We start from the raw sequence: 23,511 nt of genomic DNA on the forward strand, positions 1-23,511 counted from the left end.
CTGAGGTAGCAGGAAGTATAAATGGAATCAATGGATGGAAGGCTGGCTTGTGGGATGGGCTGTGGTGTGTTCATGACCCACTGTAGGCTCTTGCAGTCTTAGGAAGAACAGTTGCCAAACCACCCGATGATAGAACCATGTAGGATGTTTTCTACAATGCACCTATTAATTACACCCATTTTGAGAAGTGCATTCTGCATGCCTTCTCCTCCCTGAAAGTCTGTGCAAACCCATATTATTGACTGCGGCGAAGAAACAGCACAAATCAGACATTGTTTTAATATATAATGCTTTCAATGTTATGTTGCTAATATTTCATTAATGAGCCAGAATTTACAGAAAACAGATTGTGGTAGAGAAATTCATATTCTGTGCAAATACTTTTTCTATCTACAACTTTAAATTATTTTGTATGGTTTCTGTCCAGTCTCAATACCGTTTGCTGCCCAGTGGAAAGTATTTATCTCTTCAAAGCCTTCCGTAATTTTGAAGATACATCAGTATCATGGACACTCAAACAATCATGGAAAAACTTAAATTGTAATTAAAACTAAAACAAATTATACATTCTGCCCATCTATGTTAAGAAGCATTTCTCCATCAACATATCAAAATTATTATTTGTAATTACACACTATACATATAAATAATAAAGTAATCTTTTTTGAAGGCATTAAAATCTTTATATTATATTTAGAATTAGCGCAACTTAAGTGCAACTAAATCTTATTTTTTAATAGCACTAAAAGCCGTTTACATTAGTCTATTTTAAGTTAATAAGTATTTTATTAACAAAATCTATTTAACCTACTTTTTTTTTAATTACAAATATCCCGATTTGCACCTTACAATTGTTACTCACCTAAGTGCTTTATCCAAAGTCAAATCTGTGAAGTCAAAGAAACTAAGATATTCTTCAGCCACCAACTTGCTGAAGTCATTGCTAGAAAAGAAAAAAATACCAAATTCCAAAATTAAGGAAATTTGTGTGTTGCAGTTGCTGTGTTCATATTTCTGATCCAAAGGTTTCAGGCTCGAGTCCCACTGGGGTTTGTGGTTATGAAACGAGAGTTTGTAACATGGCCCATTGGACTAATAATCAGCCTGCAATTCCTTCCACAAATTCCTGAGGGCTCCCCAAAGGAAGAAAAATGTGTGTGAAGATATGCTGGAAATATATATTAAGATACAATGTATGGCCAGTCCCCATCTGGAGTATTGTATTCAGCTTTGGATGCTTCATCTCAGGAAAAATATATTGTACTTTCGGGAGTATGGTGCAAGTTTACCAGATGATACAAGAGTGAAAGATGTGCATCTTTCACAACATTAAGAGAATTTCAAAGTGCTTCACAGCCAATCCTGTAATAATTATGTATAGTCACTATCATAATGGAAGAATTTGTACAAGCAAGATCCCATAAATAGTAATATGCAAATGACCAGTTCACCTGTACTTATTAAGTGAATTGATAGATAAACATTGATCAGGACACTGGGTGAACACCCCTGCTCTTCAAAATTAATCTGTGAGATATTCTAAAATCACTTGAGAGTACTGATGGGGCCTTGGTTTACTGCCTAATCAAAAAAAACTGCAATGGCAACAGTGCAGTATCTCTAAGCAATGTAGTGGTATGTCAGCTTAACATTGTGCATAAAACTCTTGAGTGGGCTGAGACCACTTCCTACTTTAATTAGGGCTCGCTATAAAATGTATACCACCAAGAATCTCAAGGATAGTGCTTCCATCCATGCTCCAACAGATAGCAAGAGAAAGAGGAGTAGTCTGAAGCAGATGGGAGGAAAGCTTGTTTCCACTCTTTACACTGATAGCTAAAGATAATTGCTTTCTTCTGCCAGATTTCCTGCAAAAATATTTCTAGCGCCTCTGTTGGCTCTTCTGCAGACAGTGTCCATTCTGAAATCTCATCACCTCTCACCAATACAGATCTGTTAATAGTGTCACCTAACCCCTTAAGATATGACATCAGACCTTTCCATTCTTTTCCTACATGCCGCTCTCAACTTCAAATCAAAAATATTTTGAACACTTAGAGGAAATTGAACAAATTTTAACAATTTTGATCCCCATCCTGATAATGGGTCAGCAACCATAAGATTAGCTGAGAACAAATTCCTCTCCATTTTCCCGGTTATCAAGATCAGTGGCACATCTGTTAACTGGTTTCTGAGATACAAAATTTGCAAAGACTGCGCACCTAATCACATTCTATCCATTAATGTAATGCAAATAAAAAAGCTTCCGAGACATGCTTACAAAGTGTGAAGATGGATGAACACAGCAGGCCAAGCAGCAGCTCAGGGGCACAAAAGCTGACGTTTCGGGCCTAGACCCCGCTCTGATGAAGGGTCTAGGCCCGAAACGTCAGTTTTTGTGCTCCTGAGATGCTGCTTGGCCTGCTGTGTTCATCTAGCTTCACACTTTGTTATCTTGGATTCTCCAGCATCTGCAGTTCCCATTATTTCTGAGGCATGCTACTAGTTTGTGGCAGAGCTACCCTTCAGTGTAGTTCCCTGCCAATTGCCAGCTCCACGGCAATGAATCTTTCATGTGAGAGAGATAGGCAATGAGCACATTCTAAATAGCCCTGGGAACCTTGGTGGGCTATAGTATAATGACCACATCCCCCTTCAGTATAACCATCTCAAACTTCATTCCAACATTTTAAGCTACTCCTTCAGTGCTATCCTAATGCCTCATAGTACCAGAAATTGACTTAAGGTAAAATGCACCAAAAGGATGAGGAGACAGGAGTCGGAATTATTCACAACAATGCACATATTACTGTTTCTTGGTGGGTAATAACATAATTCAAATATTGTTAGGATGATCAAATACTGATTCTTTCATTTTCTAATCTGCTCTGACTATATTCTCCTTAAATCTAAAGGAAAAAAAAGATTCTGTTTCCTCTGTTCTTCATCATAAAGTTGCTTTTAAGTTCATTCATCAAGTTTGTTTTAACTTGAGAAGAGAAAACTCTCTTACCACCATCTCTGCTCTGGCTTAGCATTGTCCTCATTCCTCAAATTTTTCAGCTCCATCTGCTATATTTTCCCACTGTTATCACTCGGCAATGTTTCATAAAACAAACAACTGCTTCATTTTTCTTGCTATAGTTGTTCTGATTTCTCACTGTGCTAAGCCCATCTGCTATTTTCAAGTTACAACTTTTCTCTACCAAAGCTGCGTTTCACAAATCATTCTCTGTCTTCCTATCACCCTTCACAGTTTTCAAATTATTAACTCATTTGTAATGAGCAGTTTGACTACAGAGAATGGTGCACCAAATTTATATATTTCCTGTTGTCTAATCACTCATAAATTAATAATCTATTATGCATTTTTAGTCTTATGTACTAAAGCAATGAAGCTTAAGAGCAGAATTGAATGATAACCTTCACCATTAACAATGAGCCTATTTGTGTAAATGCAATTCTCCTGCCTAATATAATGGCCAATACAGTGGAACTGTGCTGCTATGTAAATGTAAAATTCCACTATTTCCATTATTTTTTCGATTATGTGGCCAACCTTAATAAAATTCTCTCTCCGTCTAATTGTTCAAAGACATTGAGTTTTCTATAGGCAATAATCATAGTCAATTTAGTCAGTGCAGTCAATTTAACAGAATAATTAATATTGTGGTGAGAAAGAGCAAACATCGTCAATGTCCTGTCCAAATGGCCATAGACCACATGTGTGTGAAATGTTCAGTAGGTCTGGCAGTGCCTGTGGAGTAAGCACTTCAGGTCAAATATGGCTTTTCTTCAGAAATGCTCTGAAGAAGAGTGATATTTGATTTGAAACATTTACTCTGCCTCTCACAGCACATGTAATGCCAGTGTAGCTTATTTTTTTTTGCTCTAATTTTAGATTTCCAGCATCGGCCATATTTTTCTTTCTTTTTGGTTTGAAACAGGCTTGGTCTCAGTCAATAGCCACAACAATCCGCACAACAACTGCATTGAATAACACTCAGAAGCTTCCAATTTACGAATGTTCAACCTTCAAATATTCATACTTACAAATGCAATCTCATAGATGGGGTGTAATTGTAAAGATCCATTTACAAAAGGTGACTTTATACTGTCCTGCATTATATTCCAACTCGCATACAAATTGATTTACCAATGGCCTCAAGAATGGAACTCATTCGCAACTCAGGGACATTTTGTACTTTTAAATAGTTAAATAAGGGCAGATTGTTATCCTAAAGTTAAAGTGCTCCATCTGAAGAATTTGACTTTAAGCTTACTAACTTGGAAGCCAGGGAAGTAAATAGAATCTACCTAATCTACTTCAGTGTAATCTGAGTTTAACTGAAGCAATGGTCAGTGCGATAAAGGAACAGGAAATTTAAAGTGGCACAAATTCTTAATACAGCTGCTTCTGTCCAAATCAAACAAATCATTTAAGGTACCATAAACAATAACTTAGAAATTGGCAAATAGTTAGCAGTCGTGACGCATGCAAGCAACCCACTCACAAATGAATGTTAATGATGTTTATCTTTATTCAAATATTGATTTTGAAACTTGGCAGAAGTAGTTATTAGCTAATACTCAAAAGTAATCCTCAACAATATGTGTTGACTTACTTCTTTCCAAGGTGCCGTGCCACATCACATCTTTTAAACCCTTCGAGATTGTACAGTCTTTTGGCAAGTCGTTTTGCAGGATCTATATCCGTTTTGCAGCCATTAGCTAAAGTGTCAGTGCTTCCATGTTCAAGCTGGTCTGCACTGTCCATTTCAGAATCAGAATCAGATAAGGCTTCCTTAAAGTTGGCATCACTGGAAACAAAATACAGAGAATTGAATTTGCATATCTCTAATTTCAAGTAAAACAAAGAACTGCGGATGCTGGGGATCTGAAACAAAAAACAGAAATTGCTGAAGAAACTCAGCAGTCCTGGCAGTATCAAGAGACAGAACACACAGTTAACATTTTGAGTCTAGTGATCCTTCTGGACTCGAAAATGTAACTCTGTTTTCTCTCCACAGAACTCTATATTCGATGGGGCTTTTTTTTTTACATACAGACCACATAACTAAACAAAACTGGATAGAAATGAACAATGAATGCAGGATTGAAATAATCAAAAACTACTTTAAAGGCACTTTACATATTCAAATTAGGGCCCTCTTTGGTGAAGCAGTAATGTCTCTATCCTCACACTAGGAGCTTCTTGGTTCAAGTCCCACCTTCTCCAAAGGTGCAAAACATCTTTGATCAGGTTGATTAAAAATGCAGGTTAATTAAAAAACTCAAATTATTATTACTCACAAGGCACAGGCTTTGAAACCATTATGTATATGTAAAGTCTGTGCCTTGCTAGTGATAATAATTTGAGTTTATATAATGCCTTTAAAGCATGAAAAGGTGAAAATGGTGCTCCAATGGTACGATCAGACGCAACTATCACCAAGCTGAAGTGGGTGAGCTTGGCAGTGGAGATGGTAAACAAATGCTTAATCAAAAAGGTAAGCTTTAAGAATGATCTCAACTGAAAAGAGGGTAGTGGAGATGTTAAAGAATTTAAAGAGAAGATTACAGATCAAGAGCCTAAGCAGTTGAAGGACCAGCCATGAATATTTGTGTTAAGATTGGACAAAGGATTAGACAATTCAGAAGAGACCAGTGCTGGGGGAACGCCATGTCATTAAAGGTCTATGATGCTATGGAATGTTATACATAGAGGCAAACAAAGGCATGAAAAAAATTATGCAGAAAAAGAAAATATTTAGATCAGAAACATTGTAGAACCAGAGCCAATGCAGGAAAATAGCAGCAAAGCTTTTGATGATCTTAGAGAGTTGGCTTTTAATAGGATAAGGTTGCGACAAAGATGTGTAACATTTAAACGTGGAACTAAATAGTCACGTAGTTGGAAATCATGTTAGATTGTTTACTCTGGATCAAGTAAAAATACAAGACTGCTTGCAATCTTGTCAAAATGAAACAATGGATGGAAAGGTTGATGGAATCTGCAAAATGAGCATGGACTATACGACTGTATACACAATTTTAAATTGGAGGTGATCATGGCTCATTCAAGATTGAATGACAGTCAAACAATCCAAACATAGAATTAAAATGTGGTGGAGGGAGGAAGTTGTGTGGTATTACCATACATTTGTAGTCGACAACATGTCGTCAGACAATGCTTCTGAAGTACAATATTTAAAGGAGGTGAGAAGAGGAGATAACTATACATAAACATGTGCAGTTTCTATGAGATACAAAAAACAGTTTTTGTAATTGTGATTAAAAATCACTTTCTGAACCTGCCACAATTCCAGAACAGGTTTCAACGAAAAATACAATTGCATACATCTCCCAAATTCAGTCAGAAAAGTCTACAAATTATTTTCTGTAGAATGAATTGTTTGACATTTCAGTGTGGGACAATATAACTGGATATCATATTAATATAATAATATATTCTTTGCGGTGAATAGTGAATTTAATTGCCTCTTATAAATCATCCCAACTTTGAAATAAATTCACTAATTGAGAGACTGAGATGAAAAACGAAGGGAATTTACTCTCTAATTAAAATATGAAATGTTTTAGTAGTTTAATCTAATCTAAAAGTAATCATTATCACTAAATCGGAAATAAGAAGGAAGGATTAAAATGTGGTATAGATTTTACTATCTCAGTTATGTTAAACCACGTAGTACTAAGCTGATGCTACATAATTTTGTGGAGTCTTCTATCTGGTGGTTGGAATCTTGCCAGAGGGCATTGGGATGCAGCAAATTAAAACTGAATTGTCTCATATGGAGATGATATATTTGAAGCATTTTATGGCCTTTTCAAAGATTATGCGATCACTTATCATCTTTATCTTTAAAATCCCTTCACAATTGCAACCCATATTCTCCAATTACAACTGAAAACAAAAATTGCTGGAAACCACAGCGGGTCAGGCAGCATCCATGGAGACAAAGCAAACTAACGTTTCGAGACTACATTACTCTTCATCATTCAGCTCTAATGAAGAACCATCTACACTCGAAACGTGAGCTTACTTTCTCTGTACAGATGCTGCCTGACCCTCTGTGACTTCCAGTGTTTTTCGTTTTCAGTTCAGATTCGAGCCTCTGCAGTATTTTGCTTCTCCAAATACAAACTGTGTTTGAATTTGCAACTGTTTTTCTAATCCATTTCCCATGTAGCATCATCCAGTCTTCCGTTAGGATTCTAGCTGATGGTGTCAGTAAACAAGTTAGATTCCAGTACGAAATCTGGCTTGAAAGGTCACAAACTTTACTTTTATACTGTGGTTACTGCAGTGATCAGTCACTCAACATATTCTCAAGAGGGTGCCAATGTATTTTTAACAAAAACAAGTTTCTTACACAAAAGAGAAAGAACACGTGTGTGTGTGTGTGTGTGTGTGTGTTTGATACTTTTGAAACATCATGTCATAAACAGCAAAAGGAAAGATTTGACCCTCTTATTTCCCAACATCTTTTACAGACTGCCACTCCTGTCTTCAATTTGAAATTTCTTACTCAATTAACAATATCATAAGCATGTACTTTCAGTGAATTACTGCACATTCACTGGATATGATTCCCTCTTTTGAGATATCCATACAAGCTAACTCACTGACCTTTCTCTGATTCTGACTACCTTGAAATTGCTCAAACAGCTGAAGATATCTTTCCAACTCTCATGGCTTGAAGACTTCCACAAAGTTACCTGCCTTTCTGCTGGATTGTGTTTTTTTCATCTGAACTCAATCTGCTTACGCCCCCTAGCATTTCCTTATGCCTTTATTTCTCTGGATCATAAAAAGTCAACAATAAGCAGCAATTATCTCACCAGGGATCTTGTTGAATCATTTAGTTTAAGTCACATGATTTCTTAGAAATGCCACCATCAGCTCATTGTTCCAAATGACTGTTGACTCTTTCTTGAAACAAAATGATTTGACATTCACAGCACCGAAAACCATAAAATCCATTTACCCCTTCTTTATAACCAAACTCACAAATGGTAATAAAATATTATTGACCTTCATCACAAGACCAACGCGTCCTTTGATAGACTTTAACTACATTTGGAATCACCTACCTAATTCGTCTTTCCATTTATCTCTCTCTCTTCCTTTAAAAGTTTTCTCAAAACTCACATTTTCAAAAATGCTTTTTATCACCTCTCCATAGCAAAGTGACCACTCAATCAACCCTCATTTTAGTTTTTCTCTTTCCTATTGTCATGGATCAAACCAGACACCCTCAAATTATTTTAAGAAGGTTGCCTAGACCCTAATTTTTTTCTTATATTTAAAGGCAAATGTGAAGTGCCTGTTCCAGATGCAGTGCAACTGGTCAAACTACCTGACGTGAAGAAAAAGCACAATATATTTAAACATTGTCGTAAAAATACAAACAAAAGGAAAAAGAACCCTATTGGAAAACTTAACTGTATAATAGATACAATACCTATTACTAATTAACTGTCCCAATATAGTAACATCCTATAAACACATGCCTTGGCAAAAAGGTAAATTCAGACACAGGTTCTCGCATGCAGTTCTCCAATCCAGAAGGAAAAAAAATAGAAAAAACTCAGAGACAGTAGCAGCCAGGAGACATTCACTGAAGCTTCCAACCTGTTGAGACTCCAATAGCTTTTGATACTACTGTAAAAAGCCAAAACCCAGAAATATCGATCTGTGAGAGTTGGCCACACCCATTCAGGCTCTATTTTAAAAAAAAACCCAAGGCCTCCCAAGCTGTTTACATTACGCCAGACTGCTTAGTACCTCTACCATACAACTTCTCTTCAAAAACAAAGCAGGACAAAATAACATTTAAAGCCACAGCATCTATGAAATGGATCTTAAGATCACTTTCTATATTAAACTAACTATATAAATACATTTTTCTTATTATCATTACAGACCTGGAATCTTTGTATTCAGTTCTGCAAACTCACTGCCATAAATGTGGTTTGGAAGGTACAGTCTGTCTCCAGTGCAGCCTCATCTACCTCCTCTTCTCTCCAGACTGTGTAAATGAAGGGAGAGTGCTCCTTATAAAAGCAACTGCCCAACTGCTATGGGTACAGCAAATATACTTGGCACGAAATGTCTCCCGATAAACTGTGCAAAACAAAATACTTATCATATTAATGAACATTTTACAGTATCACATGATCTGTGGAAAAGCTTAATAAATACAAAGTGGTGCACATGCAAAGTGTGTATCAGACCTGCCCTTCTAAGTGGCTGGCTTAACAAACCAACAAAATAGCTTGCATTTATGTGGTTCCTTTTCTTCAGAATGTAATAATGTAATTCACCAAAAAAAATTATTATTGAGGTGCAGTTGTGGTTATAGCTGAAATGGAGCAGCATGGTGGCTCAGTGGTTAGCACTGCTTCCTCACAACACCAGGTACCTGGGTTCGATTCCACCCTTGGGTGACTGTCTATGTAGAGTTTGCACATTCTCTCCATGCCTACACAGGTTTCCTGTGAGTGTTCTTGTTTCCTCCAAAAGGAATGCAGATTAGGTGGATTGGTCATGTTAGTAGTGGCCAGGCTAGGCTAGGCTGATCAGTCATGGCAAATGTGGGGATCGGGTGAGGGGTGGGATGCTCTACAGAGGGTCAGATGGTCTTAGCCCAAGGACTCGATGGGCCTAATGACCTGCTTCCACACTGTGGGGATTGTATGCAAAACACACTATTATTGTCCACAGAATAATAATGGCCTGAAGCACCAGAGCCTTGTGTTATTGCTTGAACAATACAGTAGGAACAATGTCTCATTAATTATCAAAGGGGTGGCTTCAAGGTTGTGATTGACAACGTGAAATAAGATTGAATTTCATCTTGAAAGTTGACAATACAAAACAAGATCTGCTCTTAAACCAAATGCTGGCAAAAGGCTTTTAGTTAATACAAAAAGAATTAACCAATATCCAGGCTTTTGGCCACAGAATCTTCTAAAATTAAGATCATAAAACCATAAGCCTTTAAGTTAATTGCAACAGGAAAATGTGTATTTATCTTGCAGATTGCTTTTATTCGCATGAGAACACATTATCCCTGGTTTGGTTCTCAATGCGGCATCTAATGGATTTTATAGATGTTACCTTTATCAATGTGTGAGGAAAAAAGCTTGAGAATCATCAAAATAGTGTTGGGGCCTGTCATAAAAATCATGGATTCAAAATGATAGAAGTTAGATAGTGCCAGTATGCTCATATAAACCAGAACAATTGTGTGTGCCATGCATAGTCCCCTGGCACTTGCTAGCCAAATGATCAAAAGTTTGGGCCCTGCAAAGCAAGCTGCAGTGCTCAGGTGGATCTGGGTTCTGGGGTTGGAAGCAAATACAATTTGCCAGCTGTTTTCAGGAATGTGAAGAACACATTCTGCTGAGAAATGTCAGTGGCACTCACCTCTTTTATGGCAGCCTTCAGATACCCCTTTAATGGTTGTAAATTTCACAAAAACCTGTTTAACCTCAATTCTGCTGGTCTCCATTGTCATTTGTAAGGGACCTAATGGCATTGATACATCATGAATGATTTTCCTGAATTCAGCAATGAGATCAATGTCTTTGCAGACTGGGTATAGGTCAACCTTTTGCCGAATTTGCTCACTTTACCTACATTTTACACCTAATAAAGGCATGAATGCATTCCAATTTCTCACCTGCCATCTCTAAAACATCTCCTGAATGGTAGAGAAATCTTTCTGTAGAATTAAGACATAACAATCTGGACTGTTGGCATGATCAGTCCTGAGTTGTCAGCAGTTGTAAACACAATCTGTAATGATCTTTTTCAAGAGCTCAAGGTGTCTCTGTTTTTGCCTTAGAGGAATTAGCAGTTTCTTTGTTAATGCACTTGGATTTTCACTGTTCTTCAAGATACTTACGCAGACATTGAAAGGCATATCATTGGACAGCATGTAAGAACAAGGAGTAGGAACAGAGTCAGCCTGTAAGGCTATACAAGTCAATTGAATTTGTAAAAATTAGCTGTAGTGTCAATTAAATGACAGTAGGCCACCTTTACTGATCAAATTCCCACATTTAGTAAATGTTAGCCTTATTGAATTCGGAAAATCATACATTTTCCCTTTTCCCAGTTGTGGCTGTTCAATTCTTACTTTTCCATTGTACAATAGCTTATGGATAGGTGGACATTCAAGAGCAGGATTGTCATTCTAAGGGAAACAAACAGATGGATCACTACCAGACCCTCGGGAGAAGTAGTTTCAACTCTCAAGCTTTATTGGAGTGAGCTACCAACTGGCAACAATTGGGTGACCAATTAGTGGCCAAAGCAGCAGAAACAAAGGTGAATCCAAAAAAATAGTGAGCTTCATTTCAGTGCATAATTAGTACGGCTGCCATTTCACAGATTTATTTATGAAAATAAAGATCGAGGAGGAGAATCAAGCAGCTTGGTACTTGGCAAAGGCGGCAACAGACTGCCACCATCCCTGGTCATGGATCGAGGTCACCAGTGCCAAGAACAAAAGGAAGATGTTATGCAGGAATTTGCTTCAGTGCAGCAGGAGAATTGGTAAACCTTTAGAAAGGTCAGTGCACTGGAACTAGCATCTGGTGTTCACCCTTCTGAAGACACTCCAGTTGAGAAGTCTGAGGGCACAGGCTGATGCTGAATGGGAGAGTACTGCATGCCAGGATACTAACCGACACTTGACAATGACTCAAAGCTATTAGGCTGTTGATATGCAATCAGCACTAATATATGCAGATTCTTTTACATAAAAGCCATTGGCATTGCTCTCGAGCCTTATCACTTTCTTTCTTACCACTGTAAAAGAAGCAAGCACATAGAGTGCATGAAATGATGCTTTGCTGCATGTCAGCACCACAACTGAAGAGGAAGCCGTGGAATTCACTGATATCACCAAAGATGTGAAGATGTGAAGAAGATCCCGAGCAGGCAGGGTGAACAGAGACCACATTGTTTATATTAAGAGGGAGCCTTGGACTCCTGCCCGTTTGACAACATGCATGGATTTAGTAGTGACTTGGTAACACAATTACTGATCGAGTTGGCTGAATCCAAAAGGCCTTGGCTGCTAGACCAAGACAGATGGTGAGGGAATCAACAACAGAGAAACATGTACTTGACCTCATCCTCATTAATCTAGCTGCAGCAGATTCACCTATCTATGACAGAATTGGTAGGAATGACAACTTCAGTCCTTGTAGAGATAAATTCCAGCCTCCAAATTGAGATTATCCTAAACTATTATATGTGGCAACATCACCATGCTGAAAGGGATAGATTTTGAACAGATTTAGCAATTCAAGATTGGACAGCCATGAGGTACCGGGGCAATCAGCAACATTGCTTTTGTATTCAATCATAATCTGTAACCTCATTGCCTGGCATATTGTCCACTCTACCATTAATACCAAGACAAAAAGTGAACTCTGGTTCAATGGAGGCTGCAGAAGAGCATGCCAGAAGCAGCATCAGGCCAGAGAAAAAGTGTCAAACAATGAGATGGTGAAGCAATACAACATGACTACATGTGTGTCAAACATCAAAAGCAGCAAATATAGACAAAGCAAAGCAATTTCACGGGTTGGTTAGTTCTGCCATATCCAATTATGAACAGCAGTAGACAATGAACCATTCACTACAGGATGGACAATAATTGTCCATCTCTAATTGTTACGAGGGCACTTGAAAGTCAACCACATTGTAATGGATTCAGCATCACATTTGGGCCAAATAGGTAAGGCATTAGAGAACTAGACAGACTTTTACAATAATTGACGGTGAGTGCATGGTTGCCATTTGGTTAGTTTTTATTCCGGACATTTACTGAATTCAAATTAAACCATCTGCTATGATGGGATTCAAACTAATGTCCCCAGTCATTAAACAAGGGTTCTGGATTACTAGGTTCACTGACAATACCATTACATCACTGTCTCCTTCATATGATCTATCAAGCCAGATTTTGCTTTCAGATCTGACTTGTCCATTAATATCATTAGCTGGGATCATTACAACTGGGTGCCCTTGGCAGGATTATTGAATTGCCTGAATTTAAGAGGTACATGCCTTTCTGGTTAAAGCAACAGCTAAGTGGTAGTGGCTGTGGGCATATAATAGCTATATTGTGGTGATGATTATTGCATGGAATTTGAAGATGGTTTTGAGTGTTGATGGAAGTTTTCTGAAAGTGGAAAATATAACAGTGAAATATTTAAGATCTTTAACTAAAATTAGACTGAAAGACATAGTGGATAATTGAAGGCAGATGTAATAATAGGATCATGTAAGAAGGAGGTGCTCGAATTACTTATGCAGCATTCAGAATTGGAAGAAAAGAAATCTAAAACTGGGACGTTACAATAACACAGTAATTAGCTGAGAAAGAGTTAGAAATGAAACAACTGGATTTAAGACAGAGCAAAAGAAATCCAAAAGCGTGAATTTGAAAAAGACAAAAAGAGATTATCAGAATTTTTTAAAAAGTGGAAATAGAGCTAAGAAAACATGTAATGCGAAAAGAGATAAAAGAATGAGAGAAATGGAATGAAGAAAACTTGAACTTCAAAGAGGCTGGGAAATTGAAGGACATGGGTTGGCTTAGAGAAAGAAAGGATGAAAGATTTCTGATAGAAGATATTTTTCAAGATGGCAACAGATTAAGTTAGCTGAGCCCAGGTCCCATCTGTTCCTGTCGGCTTTGTTTCTCTTTATTTTTGTCCTTTTTACTTTTGACGTTTTTCTGTCTTTTTTCTTTGTTTTCTTTTCTTTTCAGCCTCCAGCGGTGGCAGAAGCCGAAGCGACAGCAATGCCAGGATGAGTCAGGCACGGCTCCAAACAGTTTCTGAAGAAGTGTCCCGACCAGAAACGTCAACTTTCCTGCTCCTCTGATACAGCCTTGCCTGCTGTGTTCCACCAGCTCCACAGTATTACAGCCCCACCTGAGCCTGGGGTCTCCCAGCGAGTGAGGAACAGGTCCCTGGACTGACTTTCCTGGCCTGGACTCAAAGGCTAGTGTAAGGCTCTAGGTTCACAGCTAGGCCCCAGTGCCTGAAGAAAGAGATTGGTGGTCTTGGCCCAGCATGGTGTTCTCGCAGTATGGTAGTCTTCCTGTGTGGAGGTTTTGTCCTGGCGTGGAAGTCTTATCCCCATGAGGAGGTCTTCTTCATCTTCAGCATTTGGATATTCCAGAGGCCCAGATGGCAATCCCTGCCTGGCATGGCTGTCGTCTTCAGCAGAGGCTTCCAGCCTAGTAACCAGCAAGGCTGCCAGATTAGATGCAACCATCTGGGCCAGGAGGTATGTCATACCACTGCTAAACAGGCTGATTAAAAATATCTAGATTTGTGATACCTATGGACGCGATGGCAGTTGAGATAAGACTGGGGCACGGTTTCTGTATTGCATGTCCTCAGCCCAAGTCTAAGCTCCTGAATTTAGAGTAGGAATATGAGAAGAGAAAACCTATTGGAAGGTCTGATTTGGGCACAATTCGAAGATACTAAAGTCACTAGTGTCTGCTAGATCCAAAGAGAGGGAAAGATTTGTGTGTACATATGTACCCATGCTCAAAAGCAGGATTCACAGAGGCTGACACTGGAAGTTGGGACGGTAATGCCAAAGCAGGTCTGGCAGCATCTGTGAAGAAAAAGCCAGAGTTAGCATTTCAGGTCGGGTGACCCTTCCTCATAACTGAAGGCGTGTATAAAATTAATAGATTGCTCCAGTAGAAGTACAAGGAGTCTGAATGGAGAACTACTGGGCCAAAAATTGGACTAAGCCAATGGCCCAGGGATGGAGATGGTGGCTTGGAAACAAGACGACAAGTCTGTAGAAGATGGAATTAAATAAAGAAGGAAAAGAGATTTAGTCAATGATGCAGCCCGGATACTTAACACTAGTATTTCATGAATGAATAGTTTGGATTTGACTTCAATGGACATTGGGATGCGAAACCTTAAAGGGTAAATGAAGGATATTTTAACTGGAGAAAATATCAATCAGGACTTTTAATTAAAAGAGAACCAAATTATGACAATCCATATACAAACAGTGGTGAAACAACTGGAAAATCATGCCCAGATTATGAATAATCCCATCTGGGAGGATGGAAATGTCACCAACGAGGCAGCCATTAATGATAGATGTATCACTGGCTCCCCATAAAAACATGAGACAAATTATTGAAGGGGGAGTGCCCTCATGGGTTACTAATGACTATTTGGAAAGACTGACTGAATATGAAAACAACATCATTGGCGGTTTGCTCAGAGGTTAAGTAAAGGTATATGCTGCACAGGTAAATCGTGAAAAGCTAAATCTTAAAGTGGTGGGATTGGTACTTCAGTAAAAGTGGGTGATACCACTCCTCATGTATAAGTTTGGGAATATCAGCATTTTGGAAAGGGGCAACCTGAACAAAATCATGATACCCTCCCATATGCAGTGAATTTGGGTGACTGTATATTGGTAATCCACGTGGAGGGTTTCAACATTCAAAGGGACACAGCAATATGTCCCTATAGGATGGTCAGTTAACCTATAGTTTAAATATCATGGTGGTGAATTGTAGGCTGGAGATAGTATAAACAACCTTCAAGCCTATTCAGATAGTTCATTTAGTGAGAGGGAACGTTTTAAGCTATAACCAGTAGGAAACAGTACCAGTGTTTGTTTTACTTGTTTGCTTTATTCTGAGACACTCATGCAGTTTGGAGAAAGAGAATTGGTAAGGCTTTACAGCCATAGCTGCACTGAAATTAAAGTCTGTGGCATGAATAAGAGGGAATTGTGGGAATATGTTGATTATGATATTCCATCACTAACAGAACTTTTAAATAAACTGTGTAAAAAGACTGATAAATCCCAGAAAGTATTTTATCAGTTCGAACAGGTGAATCATGAAGTCCTGCAGTAAATCCAGACCATTAAATAACTTGTCACTTATTAGTTGCTGTGTAATTGATTATGTTGCTGGCATAGACATAGAAAGCTGAAGACCATGGGCAAAATCTTAGACTAAAGCAAGAAAAGCACATGAAAAGGTAGTAATGTTCTCACAAAACAAATTTAAACATCTTAAAGATGGATGCTGAAAGCCAATGTGCACATGCATACACATCAACACAAAAACTCTGAAAGCCACTGTGTTAATCACTCTTCCATTGTATTAAATGCACAGAAACTTAATTGTTAGGTAGCAAGAACTGCAGATGCTGGAGTCAGAGGTAACACTGTGTGGAACTGGATGAACACAGCAGGCCAGGCAGTATCAGAGGAGCAGGAAAGTTGACATTATGGGTCAGGTTCCTTCCTCAGAAAATCCAGACCATTAAATAATTTCTTGTGTATTAGCTGCTGTGTAATTGATTATGGTCACTACAGTTTTTGAAGAAGGGTCCTGACCCGAAACATCAACTTTCCTTCTCCTCTGATGCCTTTTAGAATCATAACTGTGCTTTTATTTCCTTCCTATTAATGCGTGTAAGCTGTTTATAATGAAGTCCCATATGTTAAGCTTGTTTTATATTGATGGAGTATGCATCAAAGAAGAAACTGATACAATGACAGAAGAACTGCATTATGGGCATGAGGTTCAAAGCAGAATGGGTAGATATTGGTCAGGCCACATTTTTTATTCGAAGTAATTTTAAAAACTATGCTGGAACTGTGAGAGTACTATAGCCTCATTGTTCCCATGACTATAAAAATGCCTTTTTCACTCTATCATTGAAGGAGAGATAGAAGTTAAAGACAATATCCCAGACAGCTGCCAGTGTTTGTTCAAACATGACTTTGAAGAAATGGTCCATAGAAAATACAACTAGTGATGGTTTCTAAAAGGGCAGTGATGTAATTGCAACCAAATTAAATGGGCCAAAACCAGATGTTACCTTAGCATAGCATTGCACAGTAATAGTGAGGAAAGGGGTAGATGGAAAATATTTTCTGAACAACTTGGGACAGTGGACAGCTCAGAACAGATTGGTCACCTGTTCTAGAAGGCATGCCAGAGCTGTTATAAACTGATGACTTGAGACAGGGCCTGGTTCAGGGGATCTCTAAGCAACCAGTATCATAGACTATGTATTATTACCTGGTATTTTAACAAAAGCAGACCACATTATGTGGAATGTTACCCAACTTGTTGAGCACCTTTAGTATTTGGGCCAGAACCTTTAGTTCCAAAAGAAAGGGCTTTACATGCTGGCACTGGATCTTATCCATATCAAAATTTCTCCATCATTGGTGATATGGGCTATTGTGAGGGTTTGACTGATGTCTTTCTTACCCTTTACCCATCTCCTATATACTCTCCTGAAGCTCTGTACTCTGTTCTTCCCATGGGTGAATATTACTGTTCAGCATCACTGAATCTGAAATTTGACAGTCATGTTCCCATTGTCAGCTGCCACGTCCCGTGTACTCAGTTGACCTTTCAAAATATATTTTAAATCCTGTCAATGCCTTTTAAGTTCTCATGATTTGAGCAGGATGGCAGCCTACCACACAACCTGCTTCTTGATCATATGGAAGCTGTGTCCTAATGGCTAATCCCTCCTTTGCACTGTTCCATCTTTCATGGAACTCACAAAATTCCTTGGCCCAGCTTGACTCATTTCTTGCTGCACAAAGACCTCCATTCACCAAATCTGCCCAAATCCAACAATGAGCTTATGTGTCCACAGTCCCACAAAATCTGAATCTGACCCTAAGTAAAATCTGAGCATGGTCCTCAAGAACCTTAATTATTAACATTAGAGAATTGGGCAGATTCTTAGGTTCCTTCCCTTCCAGCACTGGTGAAATATGCTGGCATCTGGAATGGTGCCAGGGAACCAACTTTTCCATGTACCTATGTTCCTGCCTTTAGTGGGAATAAAAAGCCTTCCCTTGGTGGGACCTAAGTATCCTGCCAAATTCTCATTGGTTCACTTTAAGCTTGCTATCAATATTATTTAGATATTTTGTGTTAGTCACTACCAGGTGACTACCAACAATATAACAATACATTGGTAGGTTTGCATATGGCACTTACCACTGCACTAAACTCACTTAAGAGCTACACATCAAGCATTCAAATAGTCAAAAGTGCTCAATGGTAGATACTGCAAGAACAGTGCTGCAGACAGCCTGCTGCTTCTTCACCATTTATTCATCGTGCTCGAGCGTATTCTGAGAGATTCTGAATCTAATGCCATTAGTCTTAGCAAACCCTGGAATAAGGATGTAGCAAAGTACATCTCACAATTTTACTCCCATACTTAAAGCTTTGAATTTGTTTGACTGTGTTAACCACTTTGTTACACATAATCAAAGCATTTTCTCCAGATGGAGCACCAGTGCCACTCTGTGACTTAGCCAACTAAATCCACAGCTGCGTTGTCTGCCAAATTTCATGTACTTGACTTTTCTTCCATAGTCTGCTAACGACTGAAAGTATTACAAGCTTGATTGCTAGATTTAAATGTCACATAATCACTGAACTGCAAATTCGTAATGAGAGTGATGCAAAACAATGTTGCATAATAAAATCAAGCAAATGTTTACTTCTTCAATTTGATTTTGGAATTGGTGAGTGGAATCGCGTAAACAAATTCTGACTTAAAATTAAAGGACATCTATAAATCTTCTATGAAAGATGGGCAATATTTTTGTATCTGCAATGAAAAGGCGTACAATATAAAAGGAGTGACAAAAGAGAAACAATTTTGGAATTGCTATATGAAAAACACCAGATGGCATCACTCAGGCTAATATGTTTCAATCATTTTCTACTCAGTGACACATTAATTTGATTGTATGAATTCCAGTCCCATGATATTAAATATTCCTGGCAGATACTAAATAGCATAATCAATCAGTGTATGAATCTCAGCGCACAAAGAACCCAGTTAAAGTGAAACCTGCACTTCATACGCATTTTCAATTTGTTGGCCCTTTTCCCGTTTGTGTAGAAAACAATTATGTACTTTGGGCTCTAAAAAATACAGTCATATTAACATTATAATGATTATATAGGTTCAAATAGTTTTAATTCAAGCAATGCTTTAGCTTTTAATTTTAAAACAAAATTTGTAGAGAGAATTCTTACAATTAAAAAAAACTAACAGTTCTTCATGAAATAATTTTTAAAATATTCTTTATCAGCAATTTCTAGGAAAAAAAAGTCTCCTTGTGTCCTTTGCTTTACAAAATTATGATTTATTTTGTAAGATAGTAATTGATCAAAGATTATTCATAGCATGGTAATTAGACAATGATGGGATTTATCCGGAACTGTGGGAAAGCCTTTCACTTCAACTTATCACTTTCAAGGTTCTGTGGCAACAGAATGTCTAACTTAATACCTTGAAGGATTAAAGCTTTAATATTCCAAACTGCAGTGGTGAACAACGGTTCACCTGTTGCTCTTTTTGACACATATGCTCTGGCGCTGACATGAAAATCTGGGCCTGTGTTCCTTCACTGGGTATGTCCTATACATAAAAGCAGGACAAATCAAACCTGGCCAAATAGCACCCCATCAGTCTCCTCTTGATCATCAGTAAAGTGATGGAAGGTGTCATCAACTGTGCTATCAAGCAGCACCTGCTCAGCAATAATCTGCTCAGTGATGCCCAGTTTAGGTTCTGCCAGGGCCACTCAGCTCCTGACCTCATTGGCCAAACATTGGCAAAAGAGTTAAATTCAGGAGGTGAGATGAGAGTGACAGCCCTTGACATTTCAGCTGCATTTGTGTGTGTGTGTCACAAAGAATCCCGAGCTAAACCAGAATCAATGGGTTTAGGGGGCACACTCTCCAGTGATTGGAGTCATACCTGAGACAAAAGAAGATGGTTGTGGTTGTTAGGGGTCAGTCATCAACTCCAGGACATTTCTGCAGCAAGTCCTCAGGTAGTGTCCTAGGCCCAACCATCTTCAGCTACTTTGTCAAAGACCTTCCGTCCATCATAAGGTCAGAATTGAGGGTATTCGCCAATGACTACACAATGTTCAGCACCATTTGTGACTTCTCAGATACTGAAGCAGCCCATGTTCAAATGTGACAAGATCTGGACAATATCCAGGCTGGAGCTGACAAATGGCAAGCGCGATTTGCGCTATACAAATGCCAGGCTATGACCATCACCAATAAGTGACAATCTCACCACTATCCCTTGACATTCAATGGTGTTACCATCACTGAATTCCCCAGTGTCAACAGCCTGGGGGTTATCATTGATCAGAAACTCAACCAGACTCACCACATAAACTCAGTGGCTACAAGACCAGGTCAGATGCTAGCAATACTTATGGCGAGTAACTCACCTCCTGACTCTCCAAAGCCTGTCCACCATCTAAAAGGCACAAGTCAGTAGTATGATGGAATACTCCCTATTTGCCTGGATGAGTGCAGCCCCAAAAACATTCGAGAAATTGGATACCACCTAAGACAAAGCATCTCACTAGACTGGCACTATACCCCAAGCGTCTACTCCTTATACCACTGATATTCATTAGCAGCAGTACGTACTATCTACAAGATGCACTGCAGAAATTTGCCAAAGATCCTCAGATGGCACTTTCCAAACCCATGACCACTTTCATCTAGAAGGGCAAGGACAGCAAAAATGGGAACACCATCACCTTCTAGTACGCATCCAAGCCATCGCTCCCTCACTGGTGCTGGGTCAAAATCCTGAGATTCCCTCCCTAATGGCATTATGGGTCAACCAACAGCAGCTAGACTGCAGCGATTCAAGAAATCCGCTCACCACCATCATCCCAAGGGCAACTATGGGTGGGTAATAAATGCTGGCCAGCTGGTAACGCCCACAAACCACAGATGAATAAATTTTTAAAAAGTCATGAGGCTCTGCTCCAATTGGGTTAGTTGCCACCTATTAGTTTTCACTTTGTCCTACAATGAGAAAAACATGTGAGATGTTTGCAGGGATAGAGAGTCACATTCAGATGTCCACCTTAAATCCTATTTCATGCGAGAGTAGGTCAACATGCAGGTTTTTTTCTGTGAGTTTATATTGTACACCAATTTTCTGACTGCCAATGTGACGACAGTCTAGATTTTGGGGGCTGGTCAGCTCAGTTGGCTGGACGACCAACAGCATGAGTTCAATTCCTTGACCAACTGAGGTTACTGTGAAGGACTCTCCTTCACAAACTCCACCTTCACCTGAGGCATGGTGACTCTCAGGTTAAACCACACTACTCATCTCTCTCTAATGAGAGAGCAGCCATATGGTCCAGTAAGACTATGATGATTTTAGCTTCAGTGCAGATTTTAAACAGTAGTAATAAAGTGTGGCCTGCTGTAATATGAGCACATGTGAAGCTTCAAAATAACAGCAACATTTTCTGAGATGTTGGAATCTGCAACATCCAGCTTTGAATAACAAGTTCAGATAAAACTTGTTGTGAATGTATTCTTTGCCTATCTACTTAGTACCCGTTAAAAGAAAAAGTTTAGGTTTATTCCACACATTTCCAAACAGAGCTACATTCCCTTTCCACCATACCAGGAGAAGCTCATTCAAAAAAGCAAGTGGGAAGAGAGACCGTCTCCAGGTGCTTGAACTTCTCAAGCCTAACTCAATAATCAGTGCCTTCCTCACCAGGCAGAAAAAAATATTTACAGTTTAAGAGTTTTCAAATTGTGAGTTATCAGCAGCAGGCACAATGTTACGTTGACAATTTAATTCAGCTGACATCAGGAATTGCCACCAGATCGATAGTATATGATGGTGGCAGGCAGACAGCTAATTAAACACCAGTCTCTTCACTTCAGCACAAAGGATACAATAGTCAATAAAATTTCCATTTGTATACCACCCTTAGTCCAGCTCCTAAATTTACAGCATGTTATCAAATGAGATTTGAGGCCAAGCCACCAAAAAGGAACTGCACAGGTTCTCCTCCTTCATTTAGCGTCAAAGAAATCTTGGAATTTAAGATGGACACAGAGGATGTCACAGTCGTGACACTTTTACTGGCTGAAGAAGAGGATGAATTTCCTCTAAGGTGCTCTAGGTGCAAGAGGTAGGCATGTGTAAATAAAGGATAACTTGATGACAAGATACAAGCCTCTGTGGAATTCTCTCAAGGGGGAGCACTTTAAGCAGACAAGAACTCTGCACTGAGGCAAAATAAGTTAGCAGTATTTCCAAATTTTCAAATGAGGATAGAGATAACAGGAATAATTACATGGCTTGCTGGGCAAAACCATGGAAATATTTGCTGAGTAGCTTAGTTTCTCAAAAGCTCAGACTAAGTAATAAAATTCCTATGTGAGAAATTCCACTCTGGAAGAGTCCAAGAATCTTCAGAGCAAGCACACAGAAATTTTGAGGTTTGAGAATTGAGCGTGTGTTTGAAAAGGAACAAATAGATGGATAGCAGCATTGTTCATCATGGGTAGTGTGGTAGTCCAAAGTTGTAATATCCGGATAGAAGTTTTTTGCAGAATACTCCAACTTAGTTTATTGTAAATAGAAGATTGAAGCACTGCCACTCAATGGCGTTGTAATGTAACTGCATCCAGTCTTTTGGGCAAAATACAGTACAGTATGAGTAAAGGTGTCATGTGGCTAACAATACAGCTGGATTTTGCATCAAGGCTGAAGGTCTTTGTGGCAGCATTGAAAAGGAGACCCTCTACTCGTGAGACATGCAGAGGCAATCATACATTATCTCACAGCAGGCCGGCACAGAGGCCATTGATTTGAATGGCAGTGGCTGGAAGCAAGACTGATGCAATACTGAAGTGGCTGTCAGCAATGCATTCAGTGCTAACTGCAAACAGTGTCACCTGAATGTTCTCATCAACCAAGAGCTTTCCATCTGTCCATTGGTGTCTAGCTAATGCCTTTAAACAACAGTCTTCTATCTGACTGCTGCTTTCCACAGGAGTAAGAATGCATCAGGTGGCCCCATGATTTAATGATAACTCCTTGCAGGTTCTCCTCCAGACTACAAGGGCAATGTATTAGATCCTTCCGCCATGGATCCACAGAGAAGACCAGATCAACTGAGTAAGTTTCATAGAGGCAGACAGCAGCCACAGAGCCACTCAAAGAAGTTGAATCCTGTTTCACAATCGTATCAATGGCCTGCTTCAGTTCACTAAAATCCAGACCTCTTTCGGTTTCCGAAGGAGCTGATGTGTTACAATAAATGTCTACGTATGAGGGCATACTGCATTCAACTTTGCCTGTGATATGAGGAGTCCCTCATCTCATGTTCCTCTGTATCCTCATTATCTGAAGAGCCATTGCAATCAACAATTTCTTCCTTATTCATGCCCTACTCTCTCTGCAGCAGCAAATTATATACAGCAGACCAGAGTGATAAGCAAGACCCTCACTGCAGCAAATTGAAGGGTTCCATCACATCAAACTAGGCACCCGAATCATTTCTTTAGAAACTGAATGGCCTGATTGAGTATTGACTCACAGCAGGTGTTGGACCTT

At 39.0% G+C, this 23,511-nt stretch overlaps 1 protein-coding gene across 4 annotated transcripts in view; it reads right to left on the reverse strand.

Moving 5' to 3' along the window:
* LOC125458447 (PH and SEC7 domain-containing protein 2-like) overlaps positions 1–23,511 on the reverse strand; it is a 179,900-nt gene that overhangs the window by 93,500 nt on the left and 62,889 nt on the right. For all 4 annotated transcript variants that reach the window (XM_059650704.1, XM_048543714.2, XM_059650703.1 and 1 more), the window contains 2 exons: positions 4,626–4,820; positions 863–943 (listed from right to left, as the gene is read on the reverse strand). In XM_059650704.1, the coding sequence (XP_059506687.1) occupies positions 863–943; positions 4,626–4,820 (276 nt within the window). The remainder of the gene's footprint in view (positions 1–862; positions 944–4,625; positions 4,821–23,511) is intronic.

The sequence above is a fragment of the Stegostoma tigrinum genome, chromosome 13 (genome assembly GCF_030684315.1).
Source record: "Stegostoma tigrinum isolate sSteTig4 chromosome 13, sSteTig4.hap1, whole genome shotgun sequence".
Lineage (NCBI taxonomy): Eukaryota > Metazoa > Chordata > Chondrichthyes > Orectolobiformes > Stegostomatidae > Stegostoma > Stegostoma tigrinum.